The 18,617-nt window shown below is 41.3% G+C and overlaps 1 protein-coding gene across 1 annotated transcript in view; it reads left to right on the top strand.

Annotated features, from left to right (window-relative positions):
- The window catches only part of TMEM135 (transmembrane protein 135), a 164,863-nt gene that overhangs the window by 94,672 nt on the left and 51,574 nt on the right, over positions 1 to 18,617 (top strand). The window contains exon 6 of the mRNA XM_061343739.1: positions 10,777 to 10,823. Coding sequence (XP_061199723.1) covers positions 10,777 to 10,823 — 47 coding nt within the window. The remainder of the gene's footprint in view (positions 1 to 10,776; positions 10,824 to 18,617) is intronic.

The raw sequence follows: 18,617 nt of genomic DNA on the forward strand, positions 1-18,617 counted from the left end.
CACATGTATGTATACATATATAAACAGTTTACCCTAATCGAGATATAATAAAGTTCTGAAATGAAAGAAAAAAAAGTGTTTCCTGATGTGTGAGCCTTTGCTGTGTAGTATTTTAAAAATAAATATGTTAATAATTATTTCAGTAAAAGGTTGTTATTTTATCATTGATATCTGTATCAGTTTTAAGCTTTTCTTTATTATGTCCAAGAATCTTCCAGGGAGTTGGAACCAGATGATCTTTAAGATCCCTTCCCAACCCAATCTAACCTAAGCCATTATATGATCCTGTGATTCTCTTGGCTTCTGCTTAGCATCTCGCCTCTCCACTCACCACATAGGAAGTGGTTAAAGGACCAGTCAAGGGGCGATTAGAAGCAAAGTGAGTTACACTGTGTTGAACATCCATGGCCAGCAGTGTGATTCACTTTCCTGGCTCGCTGCAGTGGAGCTGATGCTGAGCGCTCACGTAAGCTGCTTTGGTGCTGCAAGGCATAGCTGAAGCAAAGATCAGCTCTGGCATTGGGATGGAGTAGACAGCTGTGGTGAGGGCTTTCCAGTGTGCTACATCCTTCCTTCCCTGTGACACAGAAGCATCTGTGCCTTCTCAGGAAGCTTCACTGGAGAGCAGTTCCATTGCAGCATGAATGAACGTCTTCATTCAACAGATGATGTCATCTCTGCTTTCACCCCCTTCTAAACAATTGTGATTATATCCCTGTCCTAGCATGTTAATTGTTCAGAGCCCTCGTTACCCTGAGGAGTTAACTACCGTACGATGACAGCTAGCGTCAGCTCTCCGTTGTGGAGGCTCCTGCATTTTAGCTTTCCTTGTGATTTCCCCCTCCTCACATTCTAAGGGAAAGGGGCTTTTACTTGCAGACGTTAGTTCACTGCATTGTTGAAAACTGATGAAGTAGTGGAGACTCACAGAAATAGATGACATCATATGCAAGGTGCCAGGATTTGTGCATAAACACACAGAATTATAATCAATTTTAAATGTTTTTCTAGATGTTTATATGTATATAAATGTATATTTATACATACACTGTGTATAATTCTACTGTTTAGAATTTCCACCAGTCTGAAGGACTACTGGGTAAGGTGTCTTTCATGATGCTGCCTTGCACAGAATATTATGCTTGGACTATTATTGTAATACATGTGTGTTGCAGCAACGAAATTATTTCAACACCCGTAAACTTTTAAAGACTAGTATCTCTTGCAGTTCCTTTTTGGATACTGAGGTAATATCAAACCTTGTAATTCTTCAGTGATTATGAGCTCTGGAAGAAAGAGACAAGCAGAAATCCTCATGGTGGAGATGAAATCTTGGATGATATCCGTAACATGAGCTAAGGAGTTACGTTCAGAAGCCTAATCTGAGACATCTGCACAGACTACTAAGAAAATCTATTGTTAGTTTAGTATTTACTACTAAATTGTAATGCTCTTGTAGGATAAGTAATCAGATCTAAATTTCAGCTTACATATGGCTTTAATATTTAGAGATATTAGCGTTCTTGTACCTTCCATTTGCAAAGCTCTATTTCAAGTCTATTCCTAATTCTGCATTTTCAAAGTATCCCTGTATGAACCATTCGTAACTACTTCACACTTACTCATCAGAGTTATAAAACTGGGAGGTTCAGACCGTGCTGGTGGAATTGGCTGTCTTGTTGGGGGTTTCCAGTCTGGAACTGCCTGGGATTTGATCTCACTGAGGCTTAAGCTGATGTAGGCAGGCGTGAACCCCAGCTGCCTGCTCCTGCCGCTGTTCAGTCCTTGGGAGGTGAAAATAGTTACAGATGGATCAGGTCTGTGGTCTGCTTTTGTGTGCATCTTGGTGCTAATAGAATACACATGGCAGTGATCAGCAAAAAAAGGTGCTGGGGAGGAGGAGCGGTGACTGTGTAAAGTGATGCTGTCTGAAAGTAATCCATGGAGCTTCAGCCTGCACCGAGAGCGCGGCCCAGCCATGAGCAGACCTACACAACAAGATGTGTAGCTGTCAAGGGGAACGCTACTACAGCTTATAGTAGTGTTGCACTGAGCCAGTCTTAGACTGTAAACCTGTCCCTGGGTCTTCTGCAGACTAAACCACCCCAGTTATCTCAGCCTCTCCTCCAGGCTCTTCATCCTTTACGATCCTTTGCTAGACTGTCTCTGCCATGTCCTTATATATATATGTATGAATTTTAGGTCTAACAGAACGTATTCTTCTCAAGGATTTTGCCTATTAAAATCTTTAACTGTATTAATTCTCTTTGTTCACAGTATTTTTGATGAGGTATTGATCAAGAACATCACTGGTAACTGTTGCTTCACACTCTAGTTTCAGAACACCCTTTGCTGGGAAGGGGAAGGAGTTTTGTTTTGTTTTGTTTTGCTAGGAGATCTCTGAAGAATTTAATGAAATGCCAGAGGTTCCTGCACTGAGCTTTACCACAATTGGCCTTGCACAAGTTAGGGACTGTTTATGTCTGAAAGGCAGAGGAACTTGAACTGTTTCAGTTTCTGAGTGCCTGAGCACTGTGAAGAATTCCAAGTGATGCTGCGACTACACTTTGTGTTTAATTGCCCTCACAGGGAGGAGATGGGGAGGTATTGAGTTGTTCTGGTGCCCTGTCTTAGCCTTACTGCTTCCTCTTACTCTTGGTTCTTAGAGACAACCTGGCTGTCTGTGTACTGAGCAATTGAGTCCATAATGTTACCTGACCAGATAAGCAGGGAAGAAAGTAAATTTGCTTGATCTAAATGTATCTTACAGGGTGGAAAAGTAAAATACTTGATTTTTGAATGTCAGTATCTTTAGAATATTTGGGTTTTGGTTCAGGAAGGTAGTTTCTCATTTGAATGATATGTTGCTTTGAGTTTCCTCTTGCTCTTTTCTTCCTCTTGTAATTACTACTAAGCCAGATAATTTTGTCTTTCTTAAATTTAGGAAAGAATAATCATCACAAATAATTCGGTGTCTCTGTAGCCATAAGGTACTGTACTTGTTTTCCATGTGTATATATATGTGTGTGTGTGCACACTATTTTTCCCTAGTTAGAAACTACTGCAAATGACAAGGCAACTATCTAGCAGCCAGAGTGATGTTTACACAAGAGATAATTGAGGGTTTATGTTTTGTAGCATGGGGTACATGTTGGAGACCTGGGAGTACCAGAAAATGTGGAATAGGATCAGAGGAGTGTCCCCACTGCTCAGCATTAGAGCTGCCTTCGAGTTATGTGTCGAAGGATGGATTAGTCCTAGAAATGAGCGTGGACCAGCTCTTCCATGGTATATTGTAAAACAGAATCATAGAATCTTAGAATAGTTAGGGTTGGAAAGGACCTTAAGATCACCTAGTTCCAACCCCACTACTATGGGCAGGGACACCTCACAATAAACCATGGCACCCAAGGCTCTGTCCAACCTGGCCTTGAACACTGCCAGGGATGGAGCATTCACAGCTTCCCTGGGCAACCCATTCCAGTGCCTCACCACCCTTACAGGAAAGGATTTCCTCCTTATATCCAATCTAAACTTCCCCTCTTTAAGTTTTAACCTGTTACCCTTTGTCCTACCACTACAATCCCTAATGAAGAGTCCCTCCCCATCATCCCTATATGCCCCCTTCAGATACTGGCAGCTGCTATGAGGTCTCCACTCAGCCTTCTCTTCTCCAGGCTGAACAGCCCCAACTTTCTCAGCCGATCTTCATATGGGAGCTGCTCCAGTCCCCTGATCATTCTCGTGGCCTCCTCTGGACTTGTTTCCACAGTTCCATGTCCTTTATTATGTTGAGGACACCAGAACTTCACACTATACTCCAAGTGAGGTCTCACAAGAGCAGAATAAAGGGGCAGGATCACCTCCTTCGACCTGCTGGTCACGTTCCTTTTGATGCAGCCCAGGATACGGTTGGCTTTCTGGGCTGTGAGCGCACACAGAAGCTGGCTTATGTTCATTTTCTTATCAACCAGCACCCCCAAGTCCTTCTCCACAGGGGTGCTCCGAATCTCTTCTCTGCCCAGCCTGTAGCTTTCCTTTTCAGTGAGGTGCAGTAGTGAGGAAATGCTGTTTCATTTGTCAATCACTTGTTTGTACTTAAGTCTCTCAGCCTTCTTGAAAGCAGTGGACCCTCATCCAGAGGTTTAAGAGTCTGTTCCATGGCAGTTTGAGGCTCCATTACAATATGTTGTACCTGTGTTTGCTGTGGCTAAAGAACACAAAAACCAGGGGAATGCACTTCAGAAGCATTCTCTCAGAAAACAAATGTAGGGTGCTGCAATACTCAACTGTACATCTCTGTGTGGAATTTGTGAACTAGAAAACCAAGGGTTTAATCTTCTCTTTTATTCTTTCATGCTTTTCTGAGACTGGCAGGTGCTCCCCCGTCTTGGCTCAGTTACCATCTACATTTGCCAGTCGTAATCGTGATCAAACAACAGTGCTTTAAGATGAATCTATATAATCTCTTGTTTAATAACACATACTAGTGTTTCTTTTGATCTTATCTAGAGATTGCTTGTGGCTTGCTGGCAATAAAAAATCAGGAGCCTCTGTGCTCAAGTGGTGTGGGTGCAGCTGAATTGGCCCAGCGCCCGATAAGGATCAGACAAATTGTTTTCTACATTTTCATAAAGCCCATCAGTTATAAAGCAGCAGCAGTGCTGCAGTGCATCAGAACTTGCTTAATCTCAACTAGGAAGAGAATCATTATGTGGATGACTGAGGCTGCGGCAAGGGTTTATGCCAGTACTTGCGATAGCTCATGAAATTTTCTCCGAGCACGGTGGGTTTCAATTAAAGGAGAACATGATGTGATGTGATGTGTTATGAAGGTTTTGATTTGACAGGATTTACTTTAGAAAGAAGGTAAAACACTCTATACCCTGAAATGTCCAGAGAGGTAATTCTGTTTAGGATTTTCATTTGGCATGTCTCATGGAATCACTAGAAATTTGAGCTTGGTCAAGGACAACCACGATAGGGATGCTGGGGAGGGACTGTAGTGATAGGACAAGGGGTAATGGGTTCAAACTTAAACAGGGGAAGTTTAGATTGGATATAAGGAGGAAGTTCTTTACTGTGAGGGTGGTGAGGCACTGGAATGGGTTGCCCAGGGAGGTTGTGAATGCTCCATCCCTGGCAGTGTTCAAGGCCAGGTTGGACGAGGCCTTGGGTGATATGGCTTAGTGTGAGGTGTCCCTGCTCATGGCAGGAACAACAACCCCAACCCAACACAACACAAGGCACTGGAAGGTGCCCAGGAGTGTGTGCCCATCCCTGGCAGTGTTCAAGGCCAGGTGGAGGGCTTGGGATGCTAGTGAGGTGTCCCTGCCTGTGGCAGGGGTTGGAACTTGATGATCTTAAGGTCCTTTCCAACCCTAACTATTCTATGATTCTGAATGGTTTTTCAGGTATCTTTTATATGACTTCTGGTACCTTTCTGTAATTACTCAGATTCTGTGATTTCCATCACCTTTGACTACTAGAAGATTATAGAAAATGTGACACTTTTCAACCAGCTGTTTTGTTATTTGAATAGAATAGCATATACATTTTATAAAGACAGCTCATGGGTTAGGGTGCTGGAGGTTACGTTGTGTAATGTGCAGGTAGAAAAGAGAGATTCCATTCACAGCTATTTCCTTGATCATTAATCTGCATGTCTAGTTCCTTTATTTACTTTTTGTTAGAAGTGAGCTTGCTTAAGGAGGAAACTTAAATGATAAGTGCTGTAGGAAGCATTTTTATTGGAGCAATAACATGTCTTCAAATAACATTTGGGAACTACACGCAACAGTAGACAAATTTCTATGACTGCACCAATATTTAACTCTGGATTTATTGTTAAAGCTAGGGTTATTTTTATTAGACCCAACAGAATGGGTTTGGGGTACAAAATCCCCTTCCTCAGGCCTGAAGAATGGGCTGTGTGCTCAGAATTCTTATGGAGCATTTTCCTTCATCCCTGGTAATGTTAACTGGTATAACAAAAGATACTACAATTGCTGTGCTACTGTTCAATGAGGGGTATAAAGGTAAAAGCATGCTTATACCTTCTGTCAGCAGAGACAGCAGTAAGCTCTTCTGTGGATAAATGGCTTTTTTAAAGGATTTTAAAATATGTAAAATAGTTTCTTTTTGTCTGGATCATGTATTCTAAGAGTAAAAGTCCGTTATTGAGCACTAAACAAAACTCCCATGTGTGTGTTTGTAAAGCACAAAATGCTTGTAAAACTGAAAAATCTCTGTTACAAAGCAGTCATTCGAGAAAGCTACCACATATGAATATGAAACCCTTATTACTGTGGCATTACTTCTAGTAGAAATACTAATCAGGATTGATTAAAAATGTACAATAGTAAGTCTTACTTTCTCTTACTTGTAACTTTTGGAAAAAATGGGCTCAAATAATAATTATTGACCCATTTTTAACTGGGTTGTTAATTTTCCATGGTTTTTACTAATAGGAGTTTCCTCAGGCAGACCTTAGCTGAGAGCTCTCTTCTCTGTAGCACCCAGCCTTCAGGAACTAGGAGTAGGAGCTTGACTTGTTTCGCCCTCAAGTGTAGATACAGCTCTTGCATACACTGCAAAGTGACTGATCAACAAAGTGATGGTTTTCAGGCTTCATGGATACGCTGGAACTCAAGTGTTGATGTGGCAGTGGCTGAAACAGGTCTCCTGCAAGCTGTGTTTAACACTATTCAGTGTTGAGCTGTGGCTCTGACACACTTCTGCCAGGTGATATCACTGATCACTTTTCCCCCCTCCTGCTTTCATTTACATAGGTTATGTGTATCTTCAGGGCTGTTCCTTTTAATCACAGGGTGTTTGGTACCTTATGACAGACTTCAGTCCTACTCTTTATTCTGGTCAAAGGCTTTTCTTTTACCCCAGGAAATTTGACTGTAGTGAAACTACTTGAGGAAAGTACCCATAACCTTAGCATTATGTAATATGCACCAAAGTCTGAATACACGAGACTCAGGGGTGGGTTTAGGAGTTTCTCTGTTGTTTTTCCTTTCTCTGGTCCAAGATTTCTGTCTGGCTGTGAGGACAAGTCATTGGTGAGCTGGGGCTGCTGGTGTTACTGGGACTGTTGTTAACTGCTTTCAGCCAAAGCTTTCTGGTTTGTGTTCAGCACTGCTGAATGTCGCTTTGTGATGCTGTTTATATGAGGGCTGAGCTTTCTTGAAAGGGAGAATCTTTGTCAGCCAGCAGAGAGCTAGAAAAAAAAGAGCCTCTTAAGTTTCGTCAGCAACTTTCCTCTTTTTTTATTAAGGTTTAATAGAGTCCAATAAAGTACAATATAATCAATTAAATTCCAGTGCTTTTGTTACACACCAAATACGCTGACTGGCCCTGGAGCATAGAGATTTTTGTGCATCCCTTTAAAGCATCCAAATATTTAGGGTGTAGCAGTCTCATTTGAAAGATGTACGTTGTCTGCTTGTTGTCTCTGGTTCTGCAGCTGGAATGTTTCAAGGCCTGTGTTGCCAAGCACAATTTGTTGACCTTCTATCGTAAATCAAATAGTGATGGACTCTGCAAGAAAAAACCCAAACAAAGCTTCCTGCTCCCTGGATAATGAGGCTTAAATTCACTCAGTATTTAGTTATATTTCTGTGGGACTTAGTATTATTTTGCCTTTTTTTAGTATAGTTGTTTTTAAGTCTAGAAGAGCATTGTATATTGTACTGAGGGTGCTACAAAAAATTCTGTAGGTGACCATTTGCCTTCTGTATCATTGCAATCATTCAAGGCCAGGTTGGACAGGGCTTAGAACAACCTGGGCTAGTGGAAGGTGTCCCTGCCCATGACAGGGGGTTGGAACTGGATGGGCTTTCCAACCCAAATCATTCTGTGGTTCTTGGTGCTATGACAAGAGGATAGTCACCGGGCTTTCCACGTTGGGCTGTGCATTTCGTGTAAAGGAGTCAGGTTTAGCTGCACATCTTGCTGTCCTTAGGTTGTGCCAGTGTTGGAAGAGACAGTATCAAACATGCCCAGCACATTTCTAGGAGATACTTGCCTCTTGATCTTGAACACCTCTGGTAAAGGAGATTTCACAATCTTACAGGCAGCTGGTTCTGGTGTATCACTACCCACAGGGAGAGTTCTTTATGTGACCTGCCTTGTCTTTGCTGTAGATTTAGCTCTGTCTTCCTCCTTCTGTACTTGATGAGACAGATTTGTCATTATAAGGTAATTATATGAAAATAGAATCACGGAATGGTTTGGGTTGGAAAGGACCTTAAGATCATCAAGTTCCAACCCCCCTGCCATGGGCAGGGACACCTCACACTAACCCATGTCACCCAAGGCTCTGTCCAACCTGGCCTTGAACACTACCAGGGATGGAGCATTCACACTTCCCTGGGCAACCCATTCCAGTGCCTCACCACCCTAACAGGAAAGAATTTCCTCCTTATATCCAATCTAAACTTACCCTGTTTAAGTTTTAACCCATTACCCCTTGTCCTATCACTACAGTCCCTAATGAAGAGTCCATCCCCAGCATCCCTATAGGCCCCCTTCAGATACTGGAAGGCTGCTATGTGGTCTCCACGCAGCCTTCCCTTCTCCAGGCTGAACAGCCCCAGCTTTCTCAGCCTATCTTCATATGGGAGGTGCTCCAGTCCCCTGATCATCCTCGTGGCCTCCTCTGGACTTGTTCCAACAGTTCCATGTCCTTTTTATGCTGAGGACACCAGAACTGTACATACACAGTAGCTGTCGTGTTGTCACTTGCTGCCTCTTTTTTAGTTTAATACATTTCCCAACACTCATACAGTACATGCCCGTTACTTTCATTGTGCTCTTCTGGACTGTCTTGCTTTGTCTATGCTTTTCTTTAACTACAGCACTGTAGTTAGGGGTGTTGCTTCCACCAGGTCGTTGAAAAGAATGTGTAGTATTTTACAGCACTTTCCACAGCGTTGTGTTGCTGATGCCTATTTACTTGTGATCTGTGGAATCCGTTGTACTCTTGTACTGCCTGCACAGTTGTTTCTTGTCATGGTTTTTATGGATGTGATTTCTCCTGCCAACTACTTCGTGTTTGTTTTTATTGAATTTCATCTTGTTGACTTTGGGCAATTCAATTACTTTGTGTGAAAAACTGGTTTCTGAAGGGTTTTGTGAATTTATGACATAATCTCTGTTGCATCATTCAAATCCTTACTGAAAAGGGAAGCAAAACCTCTGTGGTGGCCACAGTTAAAATGCCTTTTAGTTTGACAGTGGTCTTCTCTATATTAGAGTTTTCTCCTGTAGTATTCCTGAGCAGCTCTGTGCCCACTGGCACTTACGTCAATACTCACTGTGCGCTAATGACTTCATGTAAAATTATTTCAGATGCTCACATTTTTGATGCAGAATAATACAATACGATAGTTACTGGGGAAGGAAAAGGGAAAAATAAAGCCCAACAGGGTAGTTTATGCAATAATCGTTACAATGTCTTGTGTGACCTAATTCTAAATCACATGCCAGAGAACTTGGAAAAGGGAAATGGTCTCATTGTAAGATTTTTTTGCTCTGAAATTCATTGTAAACTTTTCCTTTTCAATTTGTTATCACTTTCTGTATCAACATGCAGCAGCCTCCTGTTGTGTGTGTTTATAAGGTTTAGATTTGCTCTGCTGACAGTATATCCATTCTTCTCACTGAAGCTGTCTGTATCCTATCATGATCAAAACTGGTTGACACTGAGTGAGAGCAGGTAATTTTCTCCAAGGTTTTTGCCTCCTGAATGAAGGTGTGAATATGGGCCAGTGTATCTAGAACTAAACAGCATTTTCTCACTCTTGAGCTGTATCTGGCAAAGATGGAGTGGATTAGGGCAGGTTGTGGGCTTAAAGTATGGTGTAGTTGTTCCTGAAGCAGCTGTATGTGCAGCTGGTTCTCACAGCCAGGGCACGGCACCTTCTTGGTATCTCAAGGAGGACGGCTTTACCCTTTCTGCCCTTCTCTGCTCCTGGCACAGAGGTCCCGTCCATCCTTTTGCTTGGGCCTGCTCTGGTGCTTTTATACCTTTCCAGTGATCTCCTTATCTCACCAAGCTGGAGAAAGCTCTCCAAAGTTTGGAGTTGCTTTTCTGTACCTCCTTGAGTTTGTTTTCCTCAGTGTTTGTGAGTCACTGAGCAGGTGGAGAGGAGGAGGTGGGAGCACGGAGCCCCAGCAGAGAGGAAGAAGTAGGATATTCCCCTCTCAGTGCTAAATTGGCTCAATGAGTCCTGTATGATCACATTGATAATCTAGAGGAGGATGGGATTAATCCAAGTGAGATTAACAGTGAGGTAAAGTGTTAAGGATACTCTCATTTGGGAGTGGAATGAAGCAGAAGCAGCTTCCTGTACGTGCATCTTAACTGTCCTGCCTTTTGAACTAAAGCTAGAAATATCTGAATAAATCACAAAAGCAAAGTTAGACAACATACCATGTTTAAATTGCTGTTCTATTGCATTATTATTTTCATTATATTGTTGTATTTTGTTATTTATTATTTTATTCCAGACTATTTTAAATGGGATCATTTGTCCCACTGCACTGCTTTGGATTTCGTAGGGTTTTTAACCTTCTACAGGAACAGCTTGAAGTCCACTAGGAACAAGAGAATCCTTTTTGGTGGGTTCAGGCTGGCTTTCATCCTGGTCTATCAAATGTATAAATAATGTGTAACTTTTATAGCAGTTGTAAAATCCTCATGATCCAGAACACACAGCAGTAGTGTGATGTTTTATGTAATAACACTCTTTCTCCTCCTTGTAGGTCCTTTTGTTCTGCATCACAGCTGCTCTGTTCATGTTCTTTTTCAGGTACGTTGCTAGTTTATGTATATATGTTTGTAAGGATTATTTTAAACAGCTTTTCTAAAAGCTCGCTTGATTTTGGTTATTCATCTGAAAACTTGTATATTCTTGACTCATGCTTTCTGAATTGATGCTTCCATGGCATCAAATCCCCACTGCTGTGAACATAAATTGGGCTAAAAGGGGAAATGCTGAGTTAAATGTTTTAAATCTTCTGGAGATTATACTGATTACTTAAGGAGCCTCCTCTCAGCTCGTAATTAAGACTCTGGAGTTCTGACATTACACAGTATGAAACAGCTGAAATAGTGCTGTTCATGTATGTTCCTAAGTGGCTTGTGCCAGGGGAGATGATATTTTTTCTTCCAGTGAAAATGGAGAAGAACAGGAAAATGAGATTTTACACTTGTTGATAGTGCCCAATCTCTCACATGGGTGCAGATGCAACTGCCTTCTGTTCATTGTAGAGTACATTAGTTTCACATACTTTTTCACAAGGTATCAGTTGTATTCATTCTTTAAAAACATACAGTATCGGGATCAGATGAGACACTCTAATCTTTTTCTCCCTTGGCTTGTAAGATATATGTGATTTACCTTCTCATTGCTTCCTTTTTAAATAACCAGGCCTCAAATTTTCCTTATTCTCTCTCAAGCTGGAAAGTTGCATGTTAAAATAACCTTTGACTACAGCCCTCTGACTTAGAATTTCTGTGGCATGCAGCCATCTATGGTTCTCCAAGCCCTGTGATCCCCTGGTAATTGCAAAACTCTGGAAGCTGCAGCTTTTTCTTTTCATAATTCCATTACTTACAGGTTATTTTATGGATATTGGGCAAGAACAGTCTGTGGATAGGGGAAAGCTGTCAGTTTACTTGAAGAAGCATTCATTCCCCCTCTCATCTACCACCCATTAAGACCCTTGCATTAGTAGTCTTCTCCTTGCTTTATTTTGTCCTGCTTCCCAGAGTCATGCCATAGCAGCTTTGGAGGATTTGAGTTACAGGACTGAAGTTTGGCACTTGTCTGTATGAATACTGATTAAACCGTCTCAAAACGCTAAAATGCTGATCAAAGCTATAAATGTTGCATGATTTTGGAGGAAGCTAGTTGTCTCCTGTCTGTGTCTTTGGTAATAAACTGGTGTTTTAGGGGCAGCCTGGATGTTAAGTGAGAGCTGACCAGAGCCCAGCGAGGTATTTGGTGAATTCCTCCTGACCTGACACAGCAACACTGTTGGTTGGATGGGCTCCAGACCACTTTCTCTTCTAAAATTGCAATCACAGTTTGGGTTGGAAGGGACCTTAAAGCTGACCCAGTTCCAACCCCTTGCCAAGGGCAGGGACACCTTCCACTAGAGCAGCTTGCTCCATGCCCCTGTGTCCAACCTGGCCTTGAACACTGCCAGAGATGGGGCGCCTCAGCACCCTCACAGGGAAGAGCTTCTCTTTGTATCCTTTTTTATTGTTCTGTGCTAAGAAGAGGGAGGAGTCAGAGAAACCTCAGGGAACGATTTGGAGTTTGGAAAAGTTGGCTTGTGTAAAAAGATGGATTGTGTTTGCTTAATTTAAAAATAAAAACTCCATGGGATGGGATGACTGTCTTCAGGTACAAGAGTGCTGAAAAGAGCAAGAGAATCAATAGTCCGTTCTTGCTGACTGTGATAGAAAGGATGAGACATAACAGAGCAAGACAATTTCTTCTTACAATAACTAGCAGCAGGGATGAATTCACTTAGATATTGAGGAAGGAAATAGTAAGAAGGAAGCAATTGAAAGTTTCCCTGGTGAGGCTGCAGGTTGTACTCTCAGATCCATAGGAACAGATTTTGGCTTAACGTGGGTGTTACTGCTCTAAGGAGTGAGTTTCTTCCACTTTTTGATGCACATCAATGGCTGCCATAACATGAAATGTTTAATATGTCAAAGACAGTGGTCAGTAAAGTCTTTGGAGGGAGGAAAGCTCTGTTGTGCTTCACTGAATGCAGCTTGAAAGCTGTTAGCTGGAAAAATCCCCAAATTCCAGCTGTGCGCTGTTGAAAGCACCATGTCTTGTGGAATGTATAGAGTGGGGACAGCAGGGTGAAGATATGAACAGGTTAGTGGTCCAGGCGGGCAGGGGCATCACTGAAAATCAGTAGAGGTAACAATGGGACTCTTCTGCTACACCAAATGAAAGTGGTTTTCTACAATTTCTAGTGATAGAAGCACAATAGAACACCCAACTGCTTAGGGAGCAGAGGCACAAAAGGGGAGGTTACTGAAACGGTAGAAGAGAAACCAGGAATAATTACTGCAGAATACATGACATGAGAAGGGAGTAAGAATGAAAGGTAGATTCAAAAGAGCAATATAGAAAGGGAGACAGTAGGGAGAGGGAAGGAGAGTGTGACTGAAGATGAAAAGAATAAGATCATGTCAGCAGACAGGACAAAAAATAGAAGACTGTACTAGGAAGAAGGCAGCTGAAATGCAGATAATAGGTTTGCAGGCAACAAAGTTGTATTTAGAGACAGAGGAATCATAGTTTAGTGTAGTTTTTTTTTTCTTTCTTGTCCTTTTCTGGTACTTTTCTCCTAAATTAAACCTCTGCTTTTTCACCAAATGCTTCTGCTCAGCTCTACTGGGAGTGATGAAATGATACATCACTCATTTGTGGGTAGCTGTAGTGTACCGTAATGTGTATAGTGTGGTCAGTCATATGTGTAATGCACACATACAGGTCATCACAGTTGAAACAGGATTCTTTCCTCTTCTGCCCATTTTATCCTAAAAACTCACATACAGACATGTATATAGGGAGAGGAACATTCCCATAGCTTAAGGAATGAGTTTTCAGATGACACTGAACTCAGCCAGGACTTAATACTCACTACTTAAAGACTCATTCGTGATGTTATATGATGTCATATATGCTTTGTTTTAAAAAGCACCATTTTTAAAGTGTCTTGTAACAAAAGCACACTTTGATGCTTCTATTTAAGAAAAACAATAAATTACAGTTTTCATGGAGTTATGGGTGGAAAGGTTTGATTATACCATAGTTTCATGTCATCTTATTTCCGTTTGAATAATGCATGGTGCTGGCTGACCAGAATACCAGTCTAGAATAACTGAATAGGATAAATCAAGCGGGAGGAATCCTGTAATGTGTAAAATAAATACTTGTAAAATACAATTGAATCGATGTTATTACAGTAACAGTTTGATTTTGAATATTACACTGGGGTTTTGCAGAAGAGTGATGCAATGGCTCTGCTTTTATACACAATTGAAGAAATCCACGTAATAGAACACTTGCAGTCTCTGCACAATAAATGAACACCTCCATATAAATCCTATCCACATAAACTTAGAAAATCCAGCAATTTGGGTGAATATGTGTAGGCAGACTGAAGCACTGGTTGCTATAGTAGTTAATCCTCAGACTCTATACCACCAGTATATAATAGGCATATGTTAACTCTTCTCTGAACCCTCGAAAGGAAAGCATTTAAAGGCTGAAACCAGCTATTATGGGAAGTTGGATGGTTCTGGTGATTGGTGGACCATAAGTTGAGGATGAAGTCTGCCTTCTATAGTGATAGATGTTAAAATGTTACTTTCTGAAGCAATGATTTCAGACAATGAGAAGTTGCTGCTGGGATTTCGCAAAGCAGAATGTGGTGGTTTTCATTACTCGGGGTTTGAATCACTCACAACAGAAAGCTCTTGGTCTCTTAATGTCATTTATATATTATCTATTGATTGAAAATGGCTAATGAGAAATACAATGAAAAGAACAGTGAAATGGGGATGCACTGTCACATACTGCATTAAGGTGGAGTAATGAAACTTGTGTAAAGTCACTGAAAACCTTTAAGAAAGGTCCTTTTGTTCGCAGAGCCCTTTATTCTATCTCATTAATGAAATTCTAGCCTCCCAAATTACAGCTATTTACTTTTCTTTCCCCATGAAACACATATCCTGTAATTTATTCCCTATTTTGACATGATATTTCAAAGTGCCTTTAGTTTCTTTATTTTATCTTTCTTTCTGTGGTACCAGTCCCGTGTTTAATCGCCCCAACTCCCTTTTGTACAGAAGCAACTACTTGAAACATATATTTGCCTTTAATTGTACTCTCTTTTGTACTGTAGAATAGGCAAACTTAATGGTTGGAGTCACCATTTTACGGATTTAATACAAAATAATTTTCCCTTTCTTATTAAAACTATTTTGAAGCCTTTTATATTCGCTGTAGAATTAAAGGAGCACATTAAAAGTCATTTGCTATTAATTATTAGCTAATAATTCAGAAGAAAAATCAACAGATGAGATTTTTTTCCATGTTTATATATATATTTTTACTATCCTTACATAAACATCTCAGAGTTAGTGGTTCGAAGCATTGTTTTGGTAACTGTCATGAACCATGATTTCTGAGGTATTTTGGATGACCTGGTGAGCAGATGAAAACATTCAGTCTCCTAAGAAATGCTATAAATAATCAGCTCGTTTTATTTTGTGTGAGCAAAAGTAAAACATGGTATCACAGGAGGGGGGTTGCAGATAAAGAGATAACCTTATAGGTTAACTATGACTTTTCTCTGGCAGAGCCTTGCTTTAGGGTTTTGTAGCCTTAGTTCAACTGCAAATACGGGTAGAAGGGTGAGATAATCTGAGTGCTGTTTAACTACCCCTAGAATAAAAGGTGAGAAAGAATTTTTACTTTCCTATTTTCAGGAAGCACCTTTTGTTTTCTTCTCTTTCATACTCTTTTACCAGATTTCTGCTGCATTTCAAGGTTGTTTTTTTTTTTTTTTGTCCTTTTCAACTTGCAGTACCATGTAGTATTGTTTCAGTTCTGCTTTGAAGGGGGGTTGCTGTGGAGTTTTGCAGAGCTTGGGTCTTAGCTCTCTGCTGCGCTCACAGGAGAGGGAAGATGCTCTCCCCAGACTAATGTTATGTACCAACCTCTATGTTAAAAATGATACAGTAGAGTTAAAGGTACGTCTGAAACGTATTTAAGTGCAAGAATGTGAGATTATTTGATTTCCCTACAGGTGAGAAGAATATCTAGACTTAACAGATGCAAAATGCCCCATCCCTGGCAGTGTTCAAGGCCAGGTTGGACACAGGGGCTTGGAGCACTCTGCTCCAGTGGAAGGTGTCCCTGCCTGTGACAGAGGTCTGGAATCGGATGAGCTTTAAGGCCCCTTAACCCAAACCATTCCATGATTCTATGAAAATTGCAGTGCCCAGAGGGATTGTGGTGGGCATCTTTAGCAGCTTCTGATGGTACTCTTGCACCTTCAACCGTCTGCAGTGACTGCTGTAGGATGTCCATGAGCAAATCCCATTTCTTCTGTTTCTGTCTTCTTGAAGTACAAATCGCTGTTTCTTACCTGTTCATTTGGGTAGTGTGCGAGGAATGGGACAATAATGGTATCCATAAAATTACAAGAAACCAAATCTGATCTCTAACATTAAAGAGAACCTTACATCTGTTTCATCTGTGTATCTGTGGGACCTTTGTGCAAGACTCTTATTTCTGTTTTAGGTATGTATCTGAGATATTTAAGTTAGGAAATAAGAGAAAAAGACAGGCAAATTGGTGTTGTGAAGCTGCCTCTCATTACCTGATGATAATGAGACTTGGCATGATATCCATGCCAAGTGAGAGGTCCTACACCAGGGTTGGAGCAATCCCAGGCACAGCTACAGGCTGGGCAGAAAAGAGATTCAGAGCAGCCCTGTGGAGAAGGACTTGGAGGTGCTGGTCGATGAGAAAATGAACATGAGCCGGCCTCAGTGTGCACTTGCAGCCCAGAAAGCAACCGTATCCTGGGCTGCATCAGAAGGAGGTCGAGGGAGGTGATCCTGCCCCTCTACTCTGCTCTCGTGAGACCTCACCTGGAGTATTGTGTGCAGTTCTGGTGTCCTTAACATAAAAAGGACATGGATCTGTTAGAACAAGTCCAGAGGAGGCCACGAGGATGATCAGGGGACTGGAGCACCTCCTGTATGAAGATAAGCTGAGAAAGTTGGGGCTGTTCAGCCTGGAGAAGAGAAGGCTGCATGGAGACCTCATAGCAGCCTTCCAGTATCTGAAGGGGGCCTATAGGGATGCTGGGGAGGGACTCTTCATTAGGGACTGAGTGATAGGACAAGGGTTAAGAGGTTAAAATGTAAACGGGAGGTTTAGATTGGATATAAGGAGGAAGTTCTTTGCTGTGAGGGTGGTGAGGCACTGGAATGGGTTGCCCAGGGAAGTTGTGAATGCTCCATCCCTGGCAGTGTTCAAGGCCAGGTTGGACAGAGCCTTGGGTGACATGGTTTAGTGTGAGGTGTCCCTGCCCATCTCAGGGGGGTTGGAACTGGATGATGTTAAGGTCCTTTCCAACTCTTAACTATTCTATGATTCTATGATATGGGTGATTGTGCACCAAAACTTAGTTGCATGGTTCTAGGGGAATAAGTCTGGGCTAATGTCTTCCATTAAAACCTAGAAACCATGTTAAAATTATTCTAAAATGGCCTTTATAATTATTTATATATGTATATTGATCGTTAATGAAATGCTGAGATATTATGAAACATTTTTGTAACTTCCTCTGCATAAATCACCTGCATTATCCTTCTATTTCATGGATCCATTTTTTGCTTTAATATAAAAAGAAAACCAGCTCATATTCTGCTAAGAAGAGCAAAAAAGGAAGAGGACATATATATTAAAGTATATATTTCCATATTGATTATTCTGGGTTATTACCGAAGTCTGTAAGTGGAAGTTACAGCAAAGAGACGTCATAGGCAAAACACTTTCCTACTTGGAAAAAATATGTGAAATACTTGAAAACCTTCTGAATTCTAACTAAAGTTGTTTAAATTTGTACAGCAATGTAAATTTGTGCAGCAGTGTAAAGTACAAGACTACAGGAATCTGCATGGTCTCTATAGATCCTTGTCAAGAGTAAAAGGAGAAAGCATCTATACCTCTGATGCTTCCTAGAGGTGCATCTTATGAACCAGGAAGCAGCTTAAATTTGCTGTTGTTTTTTTCTGTCCTTAAAGAATACATGCCCATGTTATCATTGACTTGTTCCTGAATCTCACGTGCATATTTAGTAATAATCACCTGATGTCTGGCTTACATTTTGCTCAATTGGTAATAGCATTTAAAGCGTTCCTTTAAATCAGGCATCTGTCAAATCATGTTCAGTTTACTGAGAGCTTTTTCCTGGTGCCTTGTAAATGTTCTTGAGATAGTATGTGATAACAGTGCAGGAAGTTTAGGGGTTAGAATGTAACATTTAATATTCATGTTTACCTCCCGAAGATGTGTGTATGTGATACTGAAACATTACTAGAACAGACTTACTTTGGTCTTAAGGCACCAGGAGTTACTGGACTACATTCCTGAAAATACCCCCAGAGAAAAGTTTGGACATTTTGATGGTGATTGTTAATCCCTTGATGCCTGTGGTATTTACAGTTTCTTCCTAGGAACTGCGTGCCACATCGCCCTCATTCCTTGTGCTCATTATTTTACTGTCAGCCATGGTATGGCTTTCATGCCAACCCAAACGATGGCAAGAAGTCCATGGCTGTCTTCTGACAGAGTGCATGTCTGTTTGCATCAGAGGGAGCAAAACCAAAGCTGAGAGTCCATATTGTAAAATCTAGGTGTTCAGAGGGGTAAGCATAAATATCATAGAATCATAGAGTGGTTTGGGTTGGAAGGGACCATAAAGCTCATCCAGTTCCAGCCCCCTGCCACAGGCAGGGACATCTTCCATTAGACCAGCTTGCTCCAAGC

This window comes from Neopsephotus bourkii, unplaced genomic scaffold (assembly GCF_033783945.1).
Source record: "Neopsephotus bourkii isolate Nb327-2 ecotype Australia unplaced genomic scaffold, CSIRO-AGI_Nbou_v1 NB_1825, whole genome shotgun sequence".
In the NCBI taxonomy this organism is placed as follows: Eukaryota; Metazoa; Chordata; class Aves; order Psittaciformes; family Psittacidae; genus Neopsephotus; species Neopsephotus bourkii.